At 49.1% G+C, this 22,095-nt stretch overlaps 1 protein-coding gene across 1 annotated transcript in view; it reads left to right on the plus strand.

Annotated features, from left to right (window-relative positions):
• Positions 1 to 19,771, plus strand: part of ATP8A2 (ATPase phospholipid transporting 8A2) — a 526,430-nt gene extending 506,659 nt beyond the window's left edge. The window contains exons 36-37 of the mRNA XM_082859361.1: positions 7,673 to 7,764; positions 19,047 to 19,771. Coding sequence (XP_082715487.1) covers positions 7,673 to 7,764; positions 19,047 to 19,144 — 190 coding nt within the window. The 3' untranslated portion in view covers positions 19,145 to 19,771. The remainder of the gene's footprint in view (positions 1 to 7,672; positions 7,765 to 19,046) is intronic.
• Positions 19,772 to 22,095: the final 2,324 nt, after the last annotated feature.

A 22,095-nucleotide genomic window follows, 5' to 3' on the forward strand; every position in this document is an offset into this window, starting at 1 on the left:
GAGGAGCACAGGCTCCGGACACGCAGGCTCAGCGGCCATGGCTCACGGGCCCAGCCGCTCCGCGGCACGTGGGATCTTCCCGGACCGGGTCACGAACCCGTGTCCCCTACATCGGCAGGCGGACTCTCAACCACTGTGCCACCAGGGAAGCCCTGTTCTGTCATTTTTTAAGGAAGCATTTCTCTGGTAAAGAGGAATTTTCTCAGCTACTGTTGGGAAACTGCTGTCCTGAGCTCAGTGCTGGGCAGTGTGGACAGACACAGACACACGGTGCAGGATCCACTGATGGAGTCACACAGGAATAAGATAGTGAGTCATGGTCCAAACCAGCCGTGCAGAGCACAAGTGCGGTTTTGTGTATGTAACCGTGTGCCCTGTTCTCAGCCAGGCGGACACTGTGAAAACGCAGAGAAGGCCTAAGACCTGGTCCCTGCCTGAGGACGAGTCCTCCAGAGGGACACGCAGAGCTGTGTTGGTGTTTCCGGGAATCTCCGCTCACAGGGACTCCTCCCCGCCTGCTCTCTGCGGTTCCTGAAGGTTCAGGGGCCCAGGGTGGCATCTCCCGTATGCCCCCCAGTGCCTCAGAGGTAGCTCAGGGGGAGAATAATTTACTACCATCCAACCGAATAGAATTTACGACGGGCTGCTGCCCCCAGGGCAGAACACCTGTCTTACTGGAATCTTAGGCTGGAAAAGCTACTCTGATTTGGTTTATTCTTGCTGTCCCCCTCACTACATAACTGGGGGGCTCCCCCTCCTACAGAGGCCCGGGCAGGTCTGGGATATGACTGAGCCCAAAGCTTCTCATTTCCTAATGCTCAGATTATAATGAGTGACATAAGTTACCAACTGAGGCTATGAAGCCTCATTCCCTAGGGACCTTTACAAGTGGGTTAGGGGGCTCCCCTGGTGGCGCAGTGGTTGAGAGTCCGCCTGCCAATGCAGGGGACACGGGTTCGAGCCCTGGTCCGGGAAGACCCCACATGCCGCGGAGCAGCTAAGCCCGTGCGCCACAGCTACGGAGCCTGCGCTCTAGAGCCCGAGAGCCACTACTGAGCCCACGTGCCACAACTGCTGAAGCCCACGCGCCGAGAGCCCGTGCTCTGCCATGAGAAGCCCGCGCACCGCAACGAAGAGTAGCCCCCGCTCCTCGCAACTAGAGAAAGCCCACACGCAGCAACGAAGACCCAATGCAGCCAAAAATAAAATTAAATAAATAATTAAAGAAAAAAAAGTGGGTTAGAATTTCAGCAGTCTGATAGCCTGGTAGGTGTCTGGCCCTACCTGAAGGAACGGGGACTTTGATTCGCTTTTATCTTGAGGAACCTGTCAGATTTATGTTTTGAAGACCATCCAGCCATCATTTAACAGTAAGTTTCTAAAAATACCTATTTGCTTTTGGCTGCTTTGTGGTGTCAGCTGTGATTCCTACCAGCTGTAACTGCTGACAAGACCAAAAAACAGATTTGTAATTATTTGCTCTATTCTCCACGTTCTGCTCTGTGCCAGTTACGCGTGTGTGATTTTAGCAGGAACAGCCTCCTGACAGAAACGCGGACGTAAGAGTGTATTATTCTCGCGAGTAACGCTTGCCAGCTCTCTGCTCCTTCCTGACGCTGCTTGTTCTTTGAGACAGGAGTGCACCAACCACCTCCCTGGAGAGGCGCTGGCTTCTCAGCAGAGCCTGCCTTAAGGGGCTGTGTGAGATGGGCTTTCACCACTATCACTGGTGTTCACCTGCACCTTCCATATGGGGGGACAGATCTCAGGCAGCACCCATGCCTAAGCTGGGATGGAAAAAGGTCAAAGCAAGCACTGAACTCCACCCCCACCGTCGGAGAAATAAACCATGAAGATGACATCGTCACCAACCATTCAGGTGATGGGAGGGAATTTACCTCCAATTCAGGACCCATTCCTTCTCCTGTTTTTATTTTTTTATTTTTTTTATTGAAGTATAGCTGATTTACAATGTTGTGTTAAATTCTGCTGAACGGCAAAGTGATTCAGTTACACATATATATACATTCTTTTTCAGTCTTTTCCATCATGGTTTATCAGGATACTGAATGTAGTTCCCTGTGCTCGAGTAGGACCTTGTTGTTTATCCATCCTGTGTATAAGATTTACCGTTTTAAAGAGTACAGTTCAGTGGCGTTTAGTACCTTCATGATGATGTGCGATCGTCACCCGTCTAGTTCCAGAACATTTTCGTCTCCCTGAAAGGAAACCTCGGATGCTTTGAGCACCCCCGGGATGCCCTGCGCTCCCCGGGAACCAATGCTCGTTCTCTGTGATTTGCCTGTTCCAGACATTTCATATGAATGGAACCGTGCAAGACGCAGCCTACGGCGTTGGCTTCTTTCACTCACCATGAGGTTCTCAAGGCTTTTCCGTGTTGTGCATGTGTCATACTCTGTTCCTTTTTGTGGCTGAATAATTTTCCATCGTATGGACAGACCACACTTTGTTTATCCATTCAGCAGTTGATGTCTGGATTGTTTTCATCTTTTGGCTTTTGTGAATAATGCTGCTCTCGATATTGGTGTACAAGTGTCTGAGTCCATTTTCAGTTCTTTTGGCTAATGTGACCTAGGAGTGGAATTGCTAGGTGAGACAGTAATTCCATGTTGAAGTTAGTGAAGAACAATGGCTGCACCATCTTACAGACCCACCAGTAATGTGCTAGGGTTCCAGTTTCTCCACATCCTCTCCAGCACCTGTTATTATCTGTTCTTGTTTCACTTATAGCCCATCCTAGTAGATGTTAAGTGCTATTTCTTTGTGGTTTTGACCCGCATTTCCCTAATGACTAATGATGTTGAGTATCTTTTCATGTGCTTGTTGGCCGTTGTGTTTCTTCTTCGGATAATGTATCCAATTCCTTTGCCTGTTTTTGATTTGGTTTGTCCGTCTTTATGCCGTTGAGTTGTTGGGATTATTGATATGTTCTGGACTCTAGACCCTTACCAGCTATATGATTTGTAAATACTTTCATTTTATGGTTGTCTTTTCCCTTTTTAAAAAATTTTTATTGGAGGGTAGTTGATTTACAGCGTTTTAGTTACAGGTGTACAGCAAAGTGAATCAGTTGTACATATATACATATCCATTCGTTTTCAGATTCTTTTCCCATATAGGTTATTACAGAATATTGAGTTCCCTGTGCCATACCAGTAAGTCCTTGATAGTTACCTGTTTTATCTATAGTAGTGTGTATATGTCAATCCCCAGCTCCTATCACCTCCCCCCATGTTTCCCCTTAGTAACCATAAGTTTGATTTCGAGATCTGTGAGTCTGTTTCTGTTTTGTAAATAAGTTCATTTGTATCATTTTTATTAGATTCCACATACATATAAGTGATAGCATATGATATTTGTCTTTCTCTGACTTACTTCACTTAGCATGGTAACTCCAGGTCCATCCATGTTGCTGCAAATGGCATTATTTCGTTCCTCTTTTATGACTGAGTATATTCCACTGTGTATATGTACCAATCATAATCCCTTCCTCTGTCTATGGACACTTAGGTTGCTTCCATGTCTTGGCTACTGTAAACATTGCTGCAGTGAACACTGGTGTGTATGTATCTTTTCGAATTATGGTTTTCTTCAGATATATGCCCAGGAGTGGGATTGCTAGATCAAGTGGTAGTTCTATATTTAGTTTTTTAAGGAACCTCCATACTGCCCTCCATAATGGTTGTACAAATTTACATTCCTACTGGCAGTATAGGACGGTTCCCTTTTCTCCACACCCTCTCCAGCATGTATTGTTTCTAGATTTTTTGATGAGGGCCATTCTGACCAGTGTGAGGTGAAATCTCATTGTGGTTTTGATTTGTATTTCCCTAATAATTAGCGATGTTGAGCATCTTTTCATGTGCTTTTTGGGCATCTGTCTTCTTTGGAGAAATGTCTGTTTAGGTGCTCTGCCCATTTTTCTTTTAACATCTTTATTGGCGTATAATTGCTTTACTGCCCATTTTTTGATTAGGTGGTTTGTTCACTTTCTTGATAATGTCTTGATTCACAAAGGTTTCTGATGAAGTCCGATTTATCTATTTTTTCCTTTTGTTGCCTATGCTTTGAGTGTCATAGCTAAGAAACATCGCCAAATTCAAGGTTGTAAACATTGAGCTCTTATATTTTGGGTCTTTGATCCATTTTGAGCTACTTTTCGTATGTGATTGCAGGTAAGGGGTCAACCTCATTCTTTTGAGTGTGGAAATCCAGTTACTCCAGACCCATATGCTGAACAGACTTTCCTCTCCTTATGGCCTGGGTACCCTAGCCCAAAGTCAGCTGACCATAGACATATGACTCTTAACTACATTACAGTGATTTATATGTGTATCCTGATGCCAGTACCACACTATTTTCATTACTGTAGTTTTATATTAAATCTTGAAATAAGTTAGTATAAGTCCTATAACTGTGGTGTTCCTTTTCCAGGATTATTTTGGCTATCTGGGGCCCCTTGTAATTCCCTATGAATCATAGGATTGTTTCTGCAAAAAAAAAAAAAAAAAGACTGTTGGAATCTTGCCTAACTGCTTTAGTTGGCACTTCCAGTAAATTCCTTTAGTAGCAGTGGTAAAAGCAGGCATCCTTGTCTTGATCATGGAGTTTTCAGTCGTTCACCGTTGAGTATGTTGTCAGTTGTGGGTTTTTCACAAATGCTCTGTTATGTGGAGGAACTTCCCTTCCCGTCTTAGTTTGCTGAGTATTTTTATTATGAAAGCGTGTTGGCTTTTGTCAGATGATCTTTCTGCGTTAATTTAGATGATCACTGATATTCTTCCTTCATTCTGTAAGTGTGGCGTATTATATTAATTGCTTTTTGTATGTTGAATCACCCTTGCATTGCTGGGCTAAATCCCATCTGGTAAGGTTGTGTAATCCTTTCATTATACTGCTGAATTCGGTTTGTAGTATTTTGTCAAGAGTTCTCTTGTTTATAAACCCAAATCTCATTTCCCTGTGCTAATCTGTACTCCTTTTTTCTTTTCTTCTCATTAACCAGAATTAACCAAAGCAAATATCTGATTGTGTTTCTTCACTTTTTCCTATGTCTTTGTGAGTGGATGGCTTTCAAACCATCTATAGATAATAGAATGCTATAAATGGCAAATGTTATACCCCTTTCTAGCTTCAGCTTTTCCAACACTCGCAGGACATGGTACAAGAGTGCAAGTGGAGGCTATGTCTGAGTGTGTGCAAGTTGTAATAGCCATGTACCTTGATTAACGCACGTGGGTGAAGACCACAGTGCCTTGCGATGCCCGGATTCTCTGGAGACGGTGATTAACACAGGGAAGAGGTAGCTGCCCTGTGTACCCCTACCCCCACCCCAGCTCTGTCCTGCGCCACCAGGGGACCTGCACTCGCGTGTGGACAGCCCAGTCCACACGTCCCACGCTACAACCACCCTCTGGCCACCCCCCAGGCCTCAGAGCATGGACCCTGGCTGTGTGGTCTACTTCTAGGGAGACGGAGCTAGCGAGGGGGTCAGGTTGGCCTTGGATGCCAGCTTGGCGTTACTGGACAGGGACTTCTAAGGTCTCGCGTACTTGGGCTGGGGGCAGGTGTGGGCTCTTGGTGGACATGTCTCCTTGGCCCCATGTCCCCCTCCCCACATGGGAGGAAGGGCTGCAGGACACAGCAGGGCCAAAGGGTGGTGCTGTCGTTGGCTAAAGCTGAGCGGGTTGGTGGATGTTCTCTGCGCTAGTTTCTGTGTTTGAATATTTCATTATAAAAAAGAGAAACGCATACGCCGTCCCACGCGGAAATTAGAGACGTCTGCCCAGCACAGTGCCCTTTGGCGAGGCTGAGGCTGTTTCCTCAGCCGCCCAGCTAGAGACCAGGATGCATGATTGCAGAGAGCCCTTCCCGTCCGTGGCTCTGTGAGGTTCTCACGAGCCCCAGCGCTAGGAGGACCTTCTGGACCTGAAACGTCGGAGGGTCCAGGAGAGGCGGGGTGGAGCGCCCAGTCTGGCCCCTCAGTTCCTGGGAGATATGCCTTCATCTCACCAGGGTCCCAGCGGGGAGGGCCTCAGGGAGCCCTTCTCAGCTGGGCTCGGAGCTGCCTGGCAGTGCCTTCTGTGCAGGAACCGTGGCCAGTGCTGGTCACACAGGGAGGTCACACAGCTGAGAGCAGCCAGCACGGGCGCTGCGGACGTCAGGCGGCCACACGAGGGCCGCGCATCTGCTCATCCCTGTGGCCCAGGGCAGTTAAGGTGGCCCCTGGAAGGAAAGATGAGAGGGAAGGGAGAGGCAGTGTGAGGGGACAGAAAAAGTGTGTGTTCTCATCAGCCATCAGACATCTTCCCAATGGGGGTAGGCTGGGGCTTGCCCTGAGCTGGTGATGAATTAAACCTTGTTCTTTCAGCCAAGATGATCAGAAACTGCTCTCTTGCAGAAACCCAAGAGCACAGTGAACTTCAGCTCATAGGACTGTTGAGAGTAGCCAGGCCCTGCTCCCCCTGCAAAGGCCCTTGGGGGAGCGTGAAGTGGACCCTGGGCTCAGGCCTGGATGGGCTGGGGGGAGGGGTTTTGGACCACAAGCAACTGCAGCTCTTCCAACTTCCGCGCCCTCAAGTTCCCACAGACAGCAGACTGGGGATGTACGCGTTGCCCTGGCAAAGTGCTGCACAGCAGGTGGTTGAAACAACAGAGGTGTATTTTCCCAGGGTTCTGGAGGTCAGAAGTCCCGGAGCAAAGGTGTTCCAGGCCTGGTTCCTTCCGAGGGCTCCCTCCTCTGCTTGCAGGTGAAGGCCGTCTTCTCCCTGTGTTCTCACATGGCCGTCCCGCAGTGTGTGTGTCTTAATCCCCTCTCCTCATAAGGACCCCAGTTAGCTTGGATTAGGACCACCCCGATGACCTCATGTGACCTTTAAAGGCCTCGTCTTGTAATCCAGCCCCATCCTGAGACCATGGATGGGTAGGGCTCCTGCAGGTGCAGTCTGGAGGGGTACAGTTCAGCCGTTACAGAGCGTGCCGTACACCGCAGTCTGTTGGGGGCAAGCCCAGTAACACCCCGGCAGCAGGAGATCGGGGCCATTCTCGAGCATTTCCCAACCCCCCCACCTTTGGTTGGTCGTAAAGCCCAGCTGTCCTCTAGGGAGAACCTCCGTGTTGCCCCAGAGCAGCGGCAGCCTTGGAGGAGGGACCATTTCACGAGAGGCAGGAAACACGCCTAATCCTTGTGTTTTCAAAGAAAACTGACCTTGGTTTTCATTGTGGTTCAAAATAAGCATCAGGTTCTGTAGAGGCAACTGTCTCTGGCCGGGTCCTGGGGCACCCAGGCGAGGCTCCAGGCCTGGGGGGCAGGTGGAATGGAAGCTTTCCGTTCACCGGAGCAACAGCTCACTCCTTGCCCCGGAGGCAGGGGCCCTGGTCCCCTTCCGTCAGGAGGCAGGCGGGGCTCCGAGGGTCGCGTAGGGACGGGGTGCGCACAGAGCGGGTTTTCAAAGGAGGGAGCCGCTCTCGAGGCGTCCAGGCAGCATCTGCTGTAAATAGAGGGGCAGTTGGCGAAACGGGACGTTCTCCTTGCCGTGGGGCAGCCTTTTCCCGGTCTGTTTCGTGTTACGACCTGAAGCCATTCTTTCTCTGAGCACCTTCGAGAGGTGTCCTCGTGGCCGGGGACTGACCATGTGTGATGTGCCCCCAGGACCAACGAGCGAGACCGGCTGCTCAAGAGGCTGGGCAGGAAGACGCCGCCCACCCACTTCCGGGGCAGTTCCCTCCAGCAGTCAGTGCCACGTGAGTAGCCCGCCGGCACGTGGTGCGGACCACTGCCAGGCTCTACACCCAGAAGTGGAAATGGTGTATCTGGCCCCAGGCAGGTACACCCGGTGGGTAGGCGATTCCCCGGGATCCAGTCAAATGTCTGAATGACACGACCCGTAAGCTTCAGATCTGATGTGGTTCAGCTCCTGTGGCAGCCTCCCCATCAGATTCTTTCTAAGATTGAAGTGACGCTCCTTTTACATGGTTCCCCCCAAAGTAGCCCTACGCTACTGGCATAGTAATCACAACAATGGCAATCACTGGGGAAAAGTCTCTGTGGTCTTCCCAGGAAGGCTGTGCCCCACGCCACCCCTGCAGCTGGAGGCCAGGCCCCGTTTCTGCCAAGCAGGGTCTGTGGGGATGCGTCAGAGCCCAGAGGAGCAGGGTGGGGGTGGGGGGCGGGGAAACGCCAGATGGAGCTCGAGGAGGGGATGGGCTCACCTGCAATCCAGCCCCTGGGCTGCCGGGCAGGCGAGGGTGCTGCAGCCGAGTGCAGGGGCCCCTGCGCAGGCAGCCTCCCTTCCCCAGCTGAGGCCCTGGTTCCTGCCTCGTCCCCGCCTGCACTCCCATCTCTTCAACTGACGCCCCACTTCTGCTCTCCTTTCTCTCCCTGAGTTGAGCCGGAAACAAGGGGTAGAAAGTGAAGCCTCACTGCACCCTTAGGACAGGTACTGGAGGACCTCTGCCCGGCTCAGCTGAGCTCCATCCCCCCACGGTGAACACATCTTTGCAGACTTTCTCAACAGAGGGAAGGAAAGGAACAGGTGGGACGTCATGGCCGTCGGTGACCGCCCCCGCCTGGACATCCCCGTGGGAGAAGGGGCTGCAGTAGCTCCCAGCAGGGCCCACATGCCCCGCATTCTCTGAGGCTTCTCTGCCCCAAGACACCTGGCCAAGAGCCTCAGGTCGGCACACTAAGTGGCCCCGCAGAGCCCGGGCCCCGGACCCCAGCCACGGCCTCTGATCCTCGAGAGAGGTTGAGTCCAGAGGAGGCTGGGTGGCAGGGTCCCAGCCACAAGGTCCAGGGCTCCACCTCAGAGCCGGGCTGCCTGCAGTCCCGTCCCAGCTCTGCCACTTTGTGACCTTAGGTAAGTTAACCCCTCTGTCCCTACACCTGTAGAACAGATGGCGTGAGAACCTCCCTGGGGTTACTGGGAGGGTTCACTGAGATTGTACACATAAAGTGCCTGGAACAGAGCCTGACAGCGTGGAGTCCAAATGTTAGGTATTACTTGTCTTTTCTGCCACAAATTGAATAACTTTAGGCCACTTACATATTTCTCTAAACGTCTGTTTTCTCCTCTGAGGAGAAAAACAGAATCATCTGCATCTTACACAGCCTGTGAGGGTTCACGGTGATGGGCACAGAGAACATGAGTACTGGTTCCCCAAACGCAGGGCTCGTGCCATGCAGCGTCCGACCAGGGAAAGAACAGACACTGAGAGCAAAGGCGGCGCGAGAGCTTTCGTGGGAGTGCCATAAAGGGTCTTAAAACGACTACAAAACGTTTTATGAACGCTCAGTATTTTGAAGGACCAAACCAAAATTCTGATGAACAAATACAAAAAATAGGCAAGCTGCTAAAATCACACCACATTTTAAAGGCACTCAGCGACTAGGAGTAGGACCCTAATGGATACCAGGGTGTTTCAGTCACGGACCACCAGAGAGGGCCATCAAGCATCGGGAGGGGCTCCTGGCCTCTGCTTGTCTCCGGCCTCAGTCTTCCCAGGAAACCGGAAGGAAAAGCCCTAGTCTTGGAGCACTTGTTCTGATGGACCACCCGCACACAGTACTAGCAACCGAGCTCATTGTTTCCTACACGGTCTAATTTCCTTACCATCCACACAGTGTTCCCAATTTCCCAAGTGCTATTAGGAGTCTTTTCCCAGACAGGAAATAGCTACTTTCATTAAGATGTTATGAGAGCTCCGATTCAAAAAAACGCTATTTCAGGGAAGTTTTATTCCAAAATAATGAAAAAAAAAATGACATGATTTTATGGACTTCACCAAGTGTTCTACCAGAGGAAGACAAAACAAATAAGAAATGCAACCTGCCCTTCCACCTACCCGAATTCTATCCCCGGATCCTGGCCACGGCTGAGCATTTAGGAAGGTGTGGTCCATTGAGTGCTTTCTCCAGGCCCCCATCATTCCTTCCTGGCTGTCAGGACTTCCTGAAGATGAATGACTGTGGGAAATGCTAAGAGCCAGGGGCTCCCTCTGAGTTTGGATGCAAATAATGGCAGTTAAACGTCCCTCAGGCAGGAGCTAGTGAAGGGATGGTGTTTCTTTGTCAGGCTGGGAAGGCGGAGGCTGGCTGGGTGATTATGGTCCCTGCTGTCCTGCTCTAACCCCTATCAGGCTTTGTTTCTAAGAGGAAAATATTTATCTGAATGTCAGAGACTCCCATGCTCCCAGGACCACCCTATCAGGCCACTCTCCTTTCTTTTTTTTTTTTTCCCCTGGATGCGCAGGCTCAGTGGCCATGGCTCACGGGCCCAGCCACTCCGCAGCATGTGGGATCTTCCTGGACCGGGGCACGAACCCGTGTCCCCTGCATCAGCAGGCGGACTCTCAACCACTGCGCCACCAGGGAAGTCCTCTTTTCTTTCTTAAATTCAAAGTCCACTTAAGCTCAGTAGAGACTAAGAACATCCTGGTGCCCATTTTGGAAACATGATGGTGGAGGCACCCAGGGGAGCTGGTGGAGAAGCCCTCTGGTAGTGACCTCTGGGCACTCTGCTGACCCTGGGAGAAGAGATTTGCTATCGAACCAGAAGCTTCCCTCTGCTGTCCCTTAGGACAGATGCCTAGAAACCCTTCCCACTCCAGAGGGGCTGAGTTAGTTATCCCACTGGACGGCCCTTGTACCCATGACACAAACAGGAGCTGCGGAGAGCACTGCAGCTGGCTTCCTGAAGGTACAGGTGGATCTGAGTGGAAAACAACGAATAAATAAAGACAGGGCTGCTGCCCCTTCTGCTTGAACAGGGGTAGACAATTCCAGATGCTTTCCCCAAAAGGACAGTCCCAAACAATGTTCATCTTTACGTCTCAGCAAGTCCCCTTCATTCCTTCCCCTGCCCCCCACCCCACCCACAAAAAAACACATTAAAAGGCAGGTAGTAATTGCTCTGTTTGGGCTGACTGTCAAGATAGGCTCCTCCGTCCCTGGCCTGGAGCAGAGGCCTCCTCTCCGGGCGCCAAGTGTAGAGTTAGTCCCAACCACAGGAGGGCTCTGTGGCCTGGGCGTCACCAGCCAAGGGACCATGCTGGCGCCCATGTGGTGGATAAGAGCTGGAAGGACCTGGGCCTGGCCCAGTCCAGCCCATTCATTTTACAGAAAAGTAAACCAAGAAGACGGAGAGCTTAAAGGGCCCCGGTTCTGTGTCCAAGTCACAGCCAAGCGAGGGTTGGAACGAGCGCTTCTCACTGGCGCCTCGGCTCTACCTTGAAAGCAGGGCAGGGGGATGCCAGCGAGGGACAGAGAGGCCCGCGGTCACCTACCTCCCTGGGGAGGGAAGAGCTACACGGTGTCCCCATCTCTCGGGGTCAGGGCCCTTCTGCAGGGAAGCGTCCCCCTGGGTGGCAGGCCCACCACCCAGCAGCGTGGGGGATCCGAGGACAGCTCTGGGGCCAGCTCGGGAAACAACCGACATGCCCAGAAACATCCCCTTCAGGAGACTGGAAGGTGGACGCTGTCCAGAGCCCAGCCTTACTGCTGGAGGAGACAGTGCTATTTGCTCGATTTGCCCTGAAATGGCCCAGGGAGAGGCAGCTGGTCTGGTACATCGTGGCAGCCAAGACACAGCACAAAGAGCACGCTGGGGCCTGGACACCAGGGCTGCAGTGCCCACAGCACAAAGAGCATGCTGGGGCCTGGACACCAGGGCTGCAGTGCCCACAGCCACACAGGTTTCAGAAGGCTTCCTCGTCCACCGTCACCTCCGCCCCACAGCTCAGAGGTGAGAGGAGGCATTTCCTCTTCAGATCCCAGGAAGCCCCTGAGGCTGGGAGACCCAGCACAGCCTCCTTGTAGGAAGCAGTGGGCCGGGAGGAAGCCCAGGAGCGCCAGGGCCACTCAGGGCAGGATGAGCCACCTGCCTGCACCGGCTGGAGGGGCTCACGCTGCCCTAGGGCTGCTGTCCCGGGGTGGGGCCTTTGGGTTGTGGGTTTGGTCTTGTTAGAAATGCAGGTGAGCAGCTCGACCGACGCCCCATGGGGGCACCTGTGTTCTCACTCTGCTTTCACTCCCACCTGCTCCCTGCTGCCCAGCCGTGTCCTCAGTGGCTCCCAGGCCACCTCTGCAGCTCAGCCCACACCTCCTGCCTCCCAGGGTGGCCCTCCTGAGCCCCGGGGTCCTCTCAGGCTGAAAGGCATGCTCTCGGGAAGAGCTGGCCAGCCAGCCCTGAGGGAGATGGAGACTTGGTTTACAGTGTGATCAGAGCAGTAAGTCACTTCCTCTCCTCCATCCCACAAGGACTTTTTTAGACAGTGCTACTGTATGTCTTTATAGTCCAGAAATTTTCCTTTTTTAAGCCAAATGTCTGAGTAAAGTAAGAATCCAGGATGAAGGGTAACAAGATGGCAGAGTAGGAGGACATGAGCTCACCTCTTCTTATAGAAACACCAAAATCACAACCAACTGCTGGACAACATCAACCAAAAAATGCTGCAACCTACCAAAAAAGACGCCCTACATCCAAAAGCAAAGAAGCCACCACAACGAGACAGTAGGAGGGAAGCAATCTTGATAAAATCAAATACCATACCCGCCGGATAGGCAACCCACAAACTGGAAAATAATTATACCACAAGTTCTCCCACAGGAGTGAAAGTGCTGAACCTGAGAAAATATTTGAAGAGCAAATAGCTGAAAACTTCCCTAACATGGGAAAGGAAACAGTCACCCAAGTCCAGGAAGCACAGAGAGTCCTAGGGACAATAAACCCAAGGAGGAACATGCCAAGACACAAACTGACAAAAAGAAAGACAAAGGAAAAAAAGCAGTAAGAGAAAAGCAACAAGTAATGTACAAGGGAACTCTCCTCCCCTAAGGTTATAAGCTGATTTCTCAACAGAAACTCTGCAGGCCAGAAGGGAGTGGCATGATGTATTTAAAGTGATCAAAGGCAAGAAACTACAACCAAAAATACTCTACCCAGCAAGGCTCTCATTCAGATTTGATAGAGAAATCAAAAGCTTTACAGACAAGTAAAAGCTAAGAGAATGCAGCACCACCAGGCCAGCTTTGCAACAAATGCTAAAGGAACTTCTCTAGGCAGCAAAGAAAAGGCCACAACTAGAAACAAGAAAATTATGAACAGAACAGCTCACCAGTAAAGGCAAACATACAGTAGAGGTAAGAAATTGTCCGCACACAAATATGATATCAAAACCAGCAGTCATGAGAAGAGGAGAGCACAAATGCAGGATATTGGAAATGCATTTGAAATTAAAAGACCAGCAATTTAAAACAATCTTGTTTATATACAGACTGCTATATCAAAACCTCATGGTAACTGCAAACCAAAAACCTACAATAGATACACACACACAAAAGGAAAAGGAATCCAAACACAACACTAAAGTGAGTCATCAAATCACAAGAGAACAAAAGAGGAAGGGAAGAAAAAAGACCTACAAAAACAAATCCAAAACAATTAACAAAATGGCAGTAAGAACATACATATCGATAATTACCTTAAAGGTCAATGGATTAAACGCTCCCACCAAAAGACACAGGCTGGGTGAATGGATACAAAAACAAGACCCGTACATATGCTGTCTACAGGAAGCCCACTTCAGACCTAGAGACACATACAGACTGAAAGCGAGGGGATGGAAAAAGACGTTCCGTGCAAGTGGAAATCAAAAGAAAGCTGGAGGAGCAATACTCATATCAGACAAAATAGACTTTAAAGAATGTTACAAGAGACAAGGAAGGACACTACATAATGATCAAGGGATCGATCCAAGAAGAAGATGTAACAATTGTAAATATATATGCACCCAACATAGGAGCACCTCAACATACAAGGCAAATACTAACAGCCATAAAAGGAGAAATCAATAGTAACACAGTAATAGCGTAGTAATAGCGGGGGACTTTAGCACCCCACATTCATCAATGAACAGATCAGACAGAAAGTCAAAAAGGAAACAGGCCTTAAATGACACATTAGACCAGATGGACTTAATTGATATTTATAGAGCATTCCATCCAAAAGCAGCAGAATACACATTATTCTCAAGTGCACATGGAACATTCTCCAGGACTGATCACATGCTGGGCCACAAAGCAAGCCTCAGTAAATTTAAGAAAACTGAAATCATATCAAGCATCTTTTCCGACCACACCACTATGAGATTAGAAATAAACTACAGGGAAAAAAACTATAAAAAACACAAACACGTGGAGGCTAAATAATATACTACTAAACAACCAATGGATCACTGAAGAAACAAAAGAGGAAATCAAAAAATACCTAGAGACAAATGAAAATGAAAGCACAATGATCCAAAACCTATGGGACACGGCAAAGGCAGTCCTAAGTGGGAAGTTTATTGCAATTACAATCTTCCCTCAGGAAACAAGAAAAATCTCAAATAAACAACCTAACCTTATACCTAAAGCAACTAGAGAAAGAACAAACAAAAACCCAAAGTTAGCAGAAGGAAAAAAATTATCAGAACAGAAATAAATGAAATGGAGACAAAGGGGACACGGGTTCGTGCCCCGGTCCGGGAAGATCCCGCATGCCACAGTGCGGCTGGGCCCGTGAGCCATGGCTGCTGAGCTTGTGCGTCCAGAGCCTGTGCTCTGCAACCGGAGAGGCCACAGCAGTGAGAGGCCCACATACCACCAAAAAAAAAAGGAGCCAAAAAAACAATAGAAAAGATCAATGAAACTAAAAGCTGGTTCTTTGAAAAGATAAAATTGATAAACCTTTAGACCCATCAAGAAGAAGAGGGAGAGGGCTCAAATCAATAAAAATCAGAAAGGAAAAAGAAGTTACAACAGGCACCACAGAAATACAAAGGATCATAAGACTACGACAAGCAACTGTATGCCAATAAAATGGACAACCTGGAAGAAATGGGCAAATTCTTGGAAAGGTACAATCTCCCGAGACTGAACCAGGAAGAAATAGAAAATATGAACAGACCAATCACAAGTACTGAAATTGAAACTGTAATTAAAAAAACTCCCAAACAAAAGTTGAGGACCATATGGCTTCACAGGTGAATCCTATCAAACATTTAGAAAAGAGTCAATACCTATTCTTCTGAAACTATTCCAAAATTGCAGAGGAATGAAAACTCCCGAACTCATTCTATGAGGCCACCATCACCCTGATACCAAAACCTGATAAAGATACCACAAAACAAGAAAATTACAGGCCAATATCACATACACAAAAATCCTCAACAAACTACTAGCAATCCGAATCCAACAATGCATTAAAAGGATCATACACTATGATCAAGTGGGATTTATCCCAGGGATGCAAGGATTTTTCATTACCCACAAATCAATCAGTGTGATACATCACATCAATAAATTGAAGAATAAAAACCATACGATCATCTCAATAGATGCAGAAAAGTCTTCTGACAAAATTCAGCACCCATTTATGATAAAAACTCTCCAGAAAGTGGGCAAAGAGGGAACCTACCTCAACATAATAAAGGCCATATACGACAAACCCACAGCTAACATCATACTCAATGGTGAAAAGGTGAAAGCATTTCCTCTAAGATCAGGAACAAGCCATGGATGTCCAGTCTCACCACTTTTATTCAACATAGTTTTGGAAGTCCTAGCCGTGGCAATCAGAGAAGAAAAGGAAATGAAGGTAATCCAAATTGGAAAAGAAGTAAAACTGTCACTGTTTGCAGATGACATGATACCATTGGGTTGGCCAAAAACTTCGTTTGGGTGTTTTCAATAACATTCTATGGAAAGACCCAAACGAATTTTTTGGCAAACCCAATACATATAGAAAACCCTAAAGATGCAACCAGAAAATTACTAGAGTTCATCAATGAATTTAGTAAAGTTTGCAAGAGAAATTAAAGAAACAATCCCATTTACCATCACATCAAAAAGAATAAAATGCCAAAAGTAAACCTACCTAAGGAGGCAAAAGACCTGTACTCCAAAAACTGTAAGAAGAAAGAAATCGAAGATGACACAAACAGATGGAAAGATATACCATGTTCTTGGATTGGGAGAATCAATATTGTCAAAACGACTATACTACCCAAGGCAATCTACAGATTCAGTGCAACCTCCATCAAATTACCAGTGGCATTTTGCACAGAACTAGAACAAAAAAGTCTTAAAATTTCTATGGAGACACAAAAGACCCCAAATAGCCGAAGCAATCTTAAGAAAAACAGAGCTGGAGGGATCAGGCTCCCTGACTTCAGACTATACTACAAAGCTACAATCATCAAAAGAGTGTGGTATTAGCACAGAGATAGAAATATAGATCAATGGAACAGGATAGAAAGCCCAGAAATAAACCCACACATCTATGGTCAATTAATCTATGACAAAGGAGGCAAGACTACACAATAGAGAAGACAGTCTCTTCAATAAATGGTACTGGGAAAACTGGACAGCTACATGCAAAAAAAAAAAAAAAATTAGAACATTTTTTAACACCATACACAAAAATAAACTCAAAATGGATTAAAGAGCTAAATATAAGACCAGATACCATAAACTTCTTAGAGGAAAACATAGGCAGAACACTCTTTAATATAAATCACATCACGTTTTTTGGTTTTTTTTTTTTTTTGCTGTACACGGGCCTCTCACTGTTGTGGCCTCTCCTGTTGCAGAGCACAGGCTCTGGACGCGCAGGCTCAGTGGCCACGGCTCACGGGCCCAGCCACTCCACAGCATGTGGGATCTTCCCGGACCGGGGCACGAACCCGTGTCCCCTGCATCGGCAGGCGGACTCTCAACCACTGCGCCACCAGGGAAGCCCCATCAGTATCTTTTTTGATACATCTCCTAGAGTAATGGAAATAAAAACGAAAATAAACCAACGGGACCTAATTAAACTCAAAAGCTTTTGACAGCAAAGGAAACCTCAAACAAAACGAAAAGACAACCATCAGAATGGGAGAAATACTTGCAAATGATGCAACCGACAAGGGATTAATCTCCAAAATTTACAAACAGCTCATATGGCTCAATATCAAAAAACAAGCAACCCAATCAGAAAATGGGTAGAAGACCTAAATAGGCATTTCTTGAAAGAAGACATACACATTTCCAAGAGGCACATGAGAAAATGCTCAACGTAATTAGAGAAATGCAAATCAAAACTACAATGAGATATCACCTCATACCAGTCAGAATGGCCATCATGAAAAAAGTCTGCAAACGAGAAATGCTGGAGAGGCTATGGAGAAAAGGGAACCCTTGTACACTGTCGGTGGGAATGTAAGTTGGTGCAGCCACTATGGAGAACAGTGTGGAGGTTCCTTAAGAAGCTAAAAACAGAGCTACCCTATGATCCAGCAATCCCACTCCTGGGCATAATATCTGGAGAAAAACATGGTTTGAAAGGATACATGCACCCCAATGTTCATTGCAGCGCTGTTTACAATAGCCAGGTCATGGAAGCAACCTAAATGTCCACTGACAGATGAACGGATAAAGAAAATGTGGTACATATACACAATGGAATATTACAAGGCCATTAAAAAGAATGAAATAATGCCATTTGCAGCAACATGGATGGACCTGGAGATTATCATACCAAGTGAAGTAAGTCAGCCAAAGAAAGGCAAATATCACATGATATCACTTATATGCAGGATCTCAAAAACTGGTACAAATGACCTTATTTACAAAACAGAATCACAGACTTAGAGAGTGAACTTATGGAACCGGGGGTGAGGGGGTGTAGGGATAGATTAGGAGTTAGGGACTGACATGTACACACTGCTATATTTAAAATAGATAACCAACAAGGACATAGCACAGGGAACTCTGCTCAATACTCTGTAATAACCTACATGGGAAAAGAATTTGAAAAAGAATAGGTACATGTATAACTGTATCACTTTGCTGTACACCTGAAATTAACACAACATTGTTAATCAGCTATACTCCAATATATCAATAAAACTAAAAATTTTAAAAAGAGGAATCCAGGACGATACATGGGCAAGATTTCTCTTTTCTTCTCCTTTAAAGGATATGACGAACTAACAGCTCCAGTAACAGTCATAAATATGCAGACAAAAGGCATGCTGGTGCCTGTGACGTCTTTTGCTCAGAAGGTCTAATCCAGCTGCGGGACGTTTCCGTACCCCTGACCCAGAAGGGTCGGCCAGCAGAGAGGGACTCCTGCAAATGTCCCTCCTGTGGGAAGGGCCAGTTAGGAGGGACAGCCCTGCCTTGGGCTGTGAATGCCAACCCCAACTCAGAACCTCAGGACGGAGCTGCAGGAGAGCGCCGGCCCTTGAGCAAGTCATGACATCACCTTGTGCCTCAGTTTCCCCACCTGTGACACGGGAAGAACTCTCACCCATTTCACAGGGCTGTTGGGAGGAAGAACTGAGCTATGTGTGCGTAATACATACAACAGTGCCTGAGACACGGAGCATTCGATAACTGTCTGCTATCGTCACCAGCATCATTACTGGAACTGACTGTAAAAACCAGTCTTTATGTAGCCACTGGGCCAATCATTAAATTCCTCTTGACTTTATCTAGTGATCTTTTTCTTTATTTACCCAAAAGTAAACCCGCTGCAATGTATTATGGTCCAAATCCATGCAATTTCAGTGAGGCAAGCTCCCAGCACTGTGTGCACTTTGCCAGCCTTTACCGTTAGCATGTGCCTATTTACCTACCTGGCATGTTTACAGCTTCATAAATTACCGACTGGCCTGCAGCTTCGGGCAGATTGGGACATTTCCGGCGCAGGATGACTTTGCCTTTCCCCTCGACTGGTGGTGGGAAAGCGCAGCCGTGGACCAGTGACCCACTGATTATGCTTCACAGGCAGAAATGGGAGGCCAGCCCCGAGCCCTGCCCATCCCATCAGCACAGAACCACCCGGCCTCTGCCCACTCTTGGCCACCCGCCCCTTCAAGGGGGTCACGGGTCTCTGGACCCCCATCCAAGGCTGCGGAGGCCAGTGTGCAGAAGCTCGGCTGCCGCCCCCGAGCAGCCTCTCCTGGTCCCCCTAACCAGCCCCGCTGTGCTCTTCTTCCAGATGGGTATGCCTTCTCGCAAGAGGAGCACGGGGCCGTGACTCAGGAAGAAATAGTCCGCGCCTACGACACCACCAAACAGAAATCCAGGAAGAAGTAAGACGCGGTCTCCCGGTGGAGCCTCCGAAAGAGATGGTCTGCTGCACCCAGTGTCAACACGTGCTTGTCAGAAGACACGGGTGTCAGTGGCCAGAACACCGGAAACACATCCCGTGGCCTTAGCCCACCCGTTTGTTAGTTCTCGATGCCCTCAGAAACCTGGACACAGGCCGCAGGGGAAGCCACCTTCCCCCTTCCCACTCGTCCATCCGCAGTGCTTGGCCTGACTTTTGTTTACGCTGTTCCGAAGCATTCAACTGTGCCCTGTGAGGTGTGAAATTAAAAACATTATGCTTCACCAGTATTTCAACGTCAGTCCCAGCGGTTCTGGGAGAAGACAGAGTGGGTTTCACGGTGCATGAGAAACCCACCTGGTGGGGCTGCAGTGGGCACGCCGACTTCCTGTGTTGTCAACGCACAGATTCGGTCCGTGGTCAGCCTGTAAACCTCACTGGAGGCAAGCTGCCAGCTTGCTTTGATTCCCCCCTTTGTTTGTATGAAGTTGGCATAAACGTCCTGATTGCAGTGAAATCACAACATAGATATCTGGGTGGTAAACCTGAGAACGATTATTGGAACCTCAGTCACATTCCCAGCAGGGCGGGCCCGTCGGGGTCCCCACGGTCCCTGCACCCTTGCTGCCCGGGCGCCCCACACTCAGACCTGCTGCATGGCTGTTCCCACGCTTGGTGCATGGTGGCAGCGGGCACCCACCCAGACCCCCGCCCTCCCTCCTTCTCCCCAGATTCAGATATGGATGCCAGAAACCCCTTCCTCTATAACTAAAGAAACGTAGCGATTCGCGTAGATTCTAAGTGTCTGTTCTATCTGCCTCTTTCTGACGACAGGGGAGCCTGCAGGTCAGGGCAATGGTGGAGCCGCTGGGGCCCTGCCCGCCTTGGTCAGGCTCTCAGAACTCATTTCCCGGCCTCCAGACCCCTGGACCTGGGCACCTGCTTAAATTAGAACCCACGCTTGTTCTCTTGGGAGCTCAGAGCACATTTTGCCTTTTGAGTGAATTTATAGCACATCATCCCAACGAGGGCGCACACCTGTCGCTCCGGAATCTGAGCCGATGAGTAACCCAGTGGGGAGAGGGAGGGCCCCCGAGGCTGCTGAGGAAGACGGCCGTTGGAGGGGAGCAGGGGCACGGAGACACTCTTCCTGCAAATCTCAGTAGAAATTTCTGAAACCAAGCCCTGAAGCCCAGACAGTTGTCACGATCAGCCTCAGGTGTCCATGGACATGGGTTTTAAGTGAACAGAACTCCAAACATTTCAAGGAAACGGCCTTCCTTACACTGACAGGTTTTCCTTCCTTATCCAGCCAGTGCTAGGCGCAGGCGGCTCTCTGCACGTGAGGGGCCCCGAATCTCAGCCGAGGAAGGGGAGTGCCGAGTCCCTGACTTTGAACCACGGAGTCCCACGTTCTGAACGTGGGCCGAACCCGGAGGCCCTGGGGCGGGAAAGCGGCACCTGGAGCCCTTCGTAAACGCCCGGTCTGGAGGCACGTCCTCTGCTCGCAGCTTTGGCGGCCGGACCAGATTTGGGGATTTGACTTAACTTCACCACTTCCGGGCAGCTGCTGCTGCTTAAAACGGCACGGCCCCCCTGGGGAGGGCTTAGCTACGTTAGGAAATGAAACAACAGGGCATCCTGCTTCCTCCCCATCATTTCGGAGCACCCGCATCTCACCGGGCATGGAGAAAATGCTTAAAACGGCACGGCCCCCCTGGGGAGGGCTGGGCTACGTTAGGAAATGAAACAACAGGGCATCCTGCTTCCTCCCCATCATTTCGGAGCACCCGCATCTCACCGGGCATGGAGATAATTTAGAGTATGATGTGCGTGGACCACAAAGACGAATCCCCCGCTCGTGAGGTGACGGGGACCCAGAGAGGGCTCCAGGGCGAGCAGAACGACGCAGCGAACAGGCAGGTCCAGTTGCCACTCCTTCCTCCCCAAGGTCTAAGCCAACTGAAACGCTGGGCACCCAGCAAGCTGAGTGGCTGAAGGACCGTCATGCAGCAGAATATGTGCCTGTAATTAACACAGCGGAGCAAGGTGGGCGCAGGGCTAAAGTCCTGAGTGCAGAGGAGACACGAACATTCTCACGGAGTCCTGTGAGGCACCCTGACGATTCAGTTTCATTTGGGACCTAAGCCTAGTTGGAAAAGGGAATTCAGACTCAGTTCTCTGTCAAACACTTGGCTCGTTCTTGAACTTAAAGCCTTCCGAATCAGATTTGTGAATTACAGTGTGCGCTTATCTGGGGCTTTTTGGGTTTTATTTTTTACATTAAAATACAGTTCAGACTTTTGAGTATTTTAAGTGTATTTTCCAGTTCCCTTGAGAAGCAGACTAAACAGTCTTTGCAGTCATGAAACATGCACACAGAAGCAAGCATTGGAGGGATGCCTTTCTATTTATTCTCCCCTGTGATTAAGCTACCTTGTAGCCAGATGACTAAATTGGGTTCTAGGAGGAACAGCTGTCACTACGTGTGATGTATGACGTTCAGCCGGGCCGACTCGGGGGCCGTGTCACTTGTCCTATCTTTAAACTGAGGTCAGAGTGTCACACACAAGCGCTCCCCCGGGGAGTAGGGTGGGCCAGACTTAAGCTGCACACTGTCAGCTCAGTGGAGATGCCACCTGGGACTTGTCACTCTGCAACACACAAAGTGACACACGGGCTGGCAGGTCGGCACCGCGGAGCCAGACCCTGGACTGGGCTGAAGTGGCAGGTTCCACTCAGGGCCAGTGGTCTAGCCCGTCTCTATGCAGAATATTCCAGGCTTCTTGACCAGTGTTACATTCTCTCTTCTTGCCCTGCGCTTTAGAGAAAGGAGATGCCGTTTCTTTAACACTTGGAGTGATACCCTAACACGCGAGCCTGGGCTTGCAGCTCACAGCTGAGAGCTCTGCTGGCCTTTCCTTCACCTGACAAGGCT

Source organism: Leucopleurus acutus (assembly GCF_964270905.1).
Source record: "Leucopleurus acutus genome assembly, chromosome: 18".
Lineage (NCBI taxonomy): Eukaryota > Metazoa > Chordata > Mammalia > Artiodactyla > Delphinidae > Leucopleurus > Leucopleurus acutus.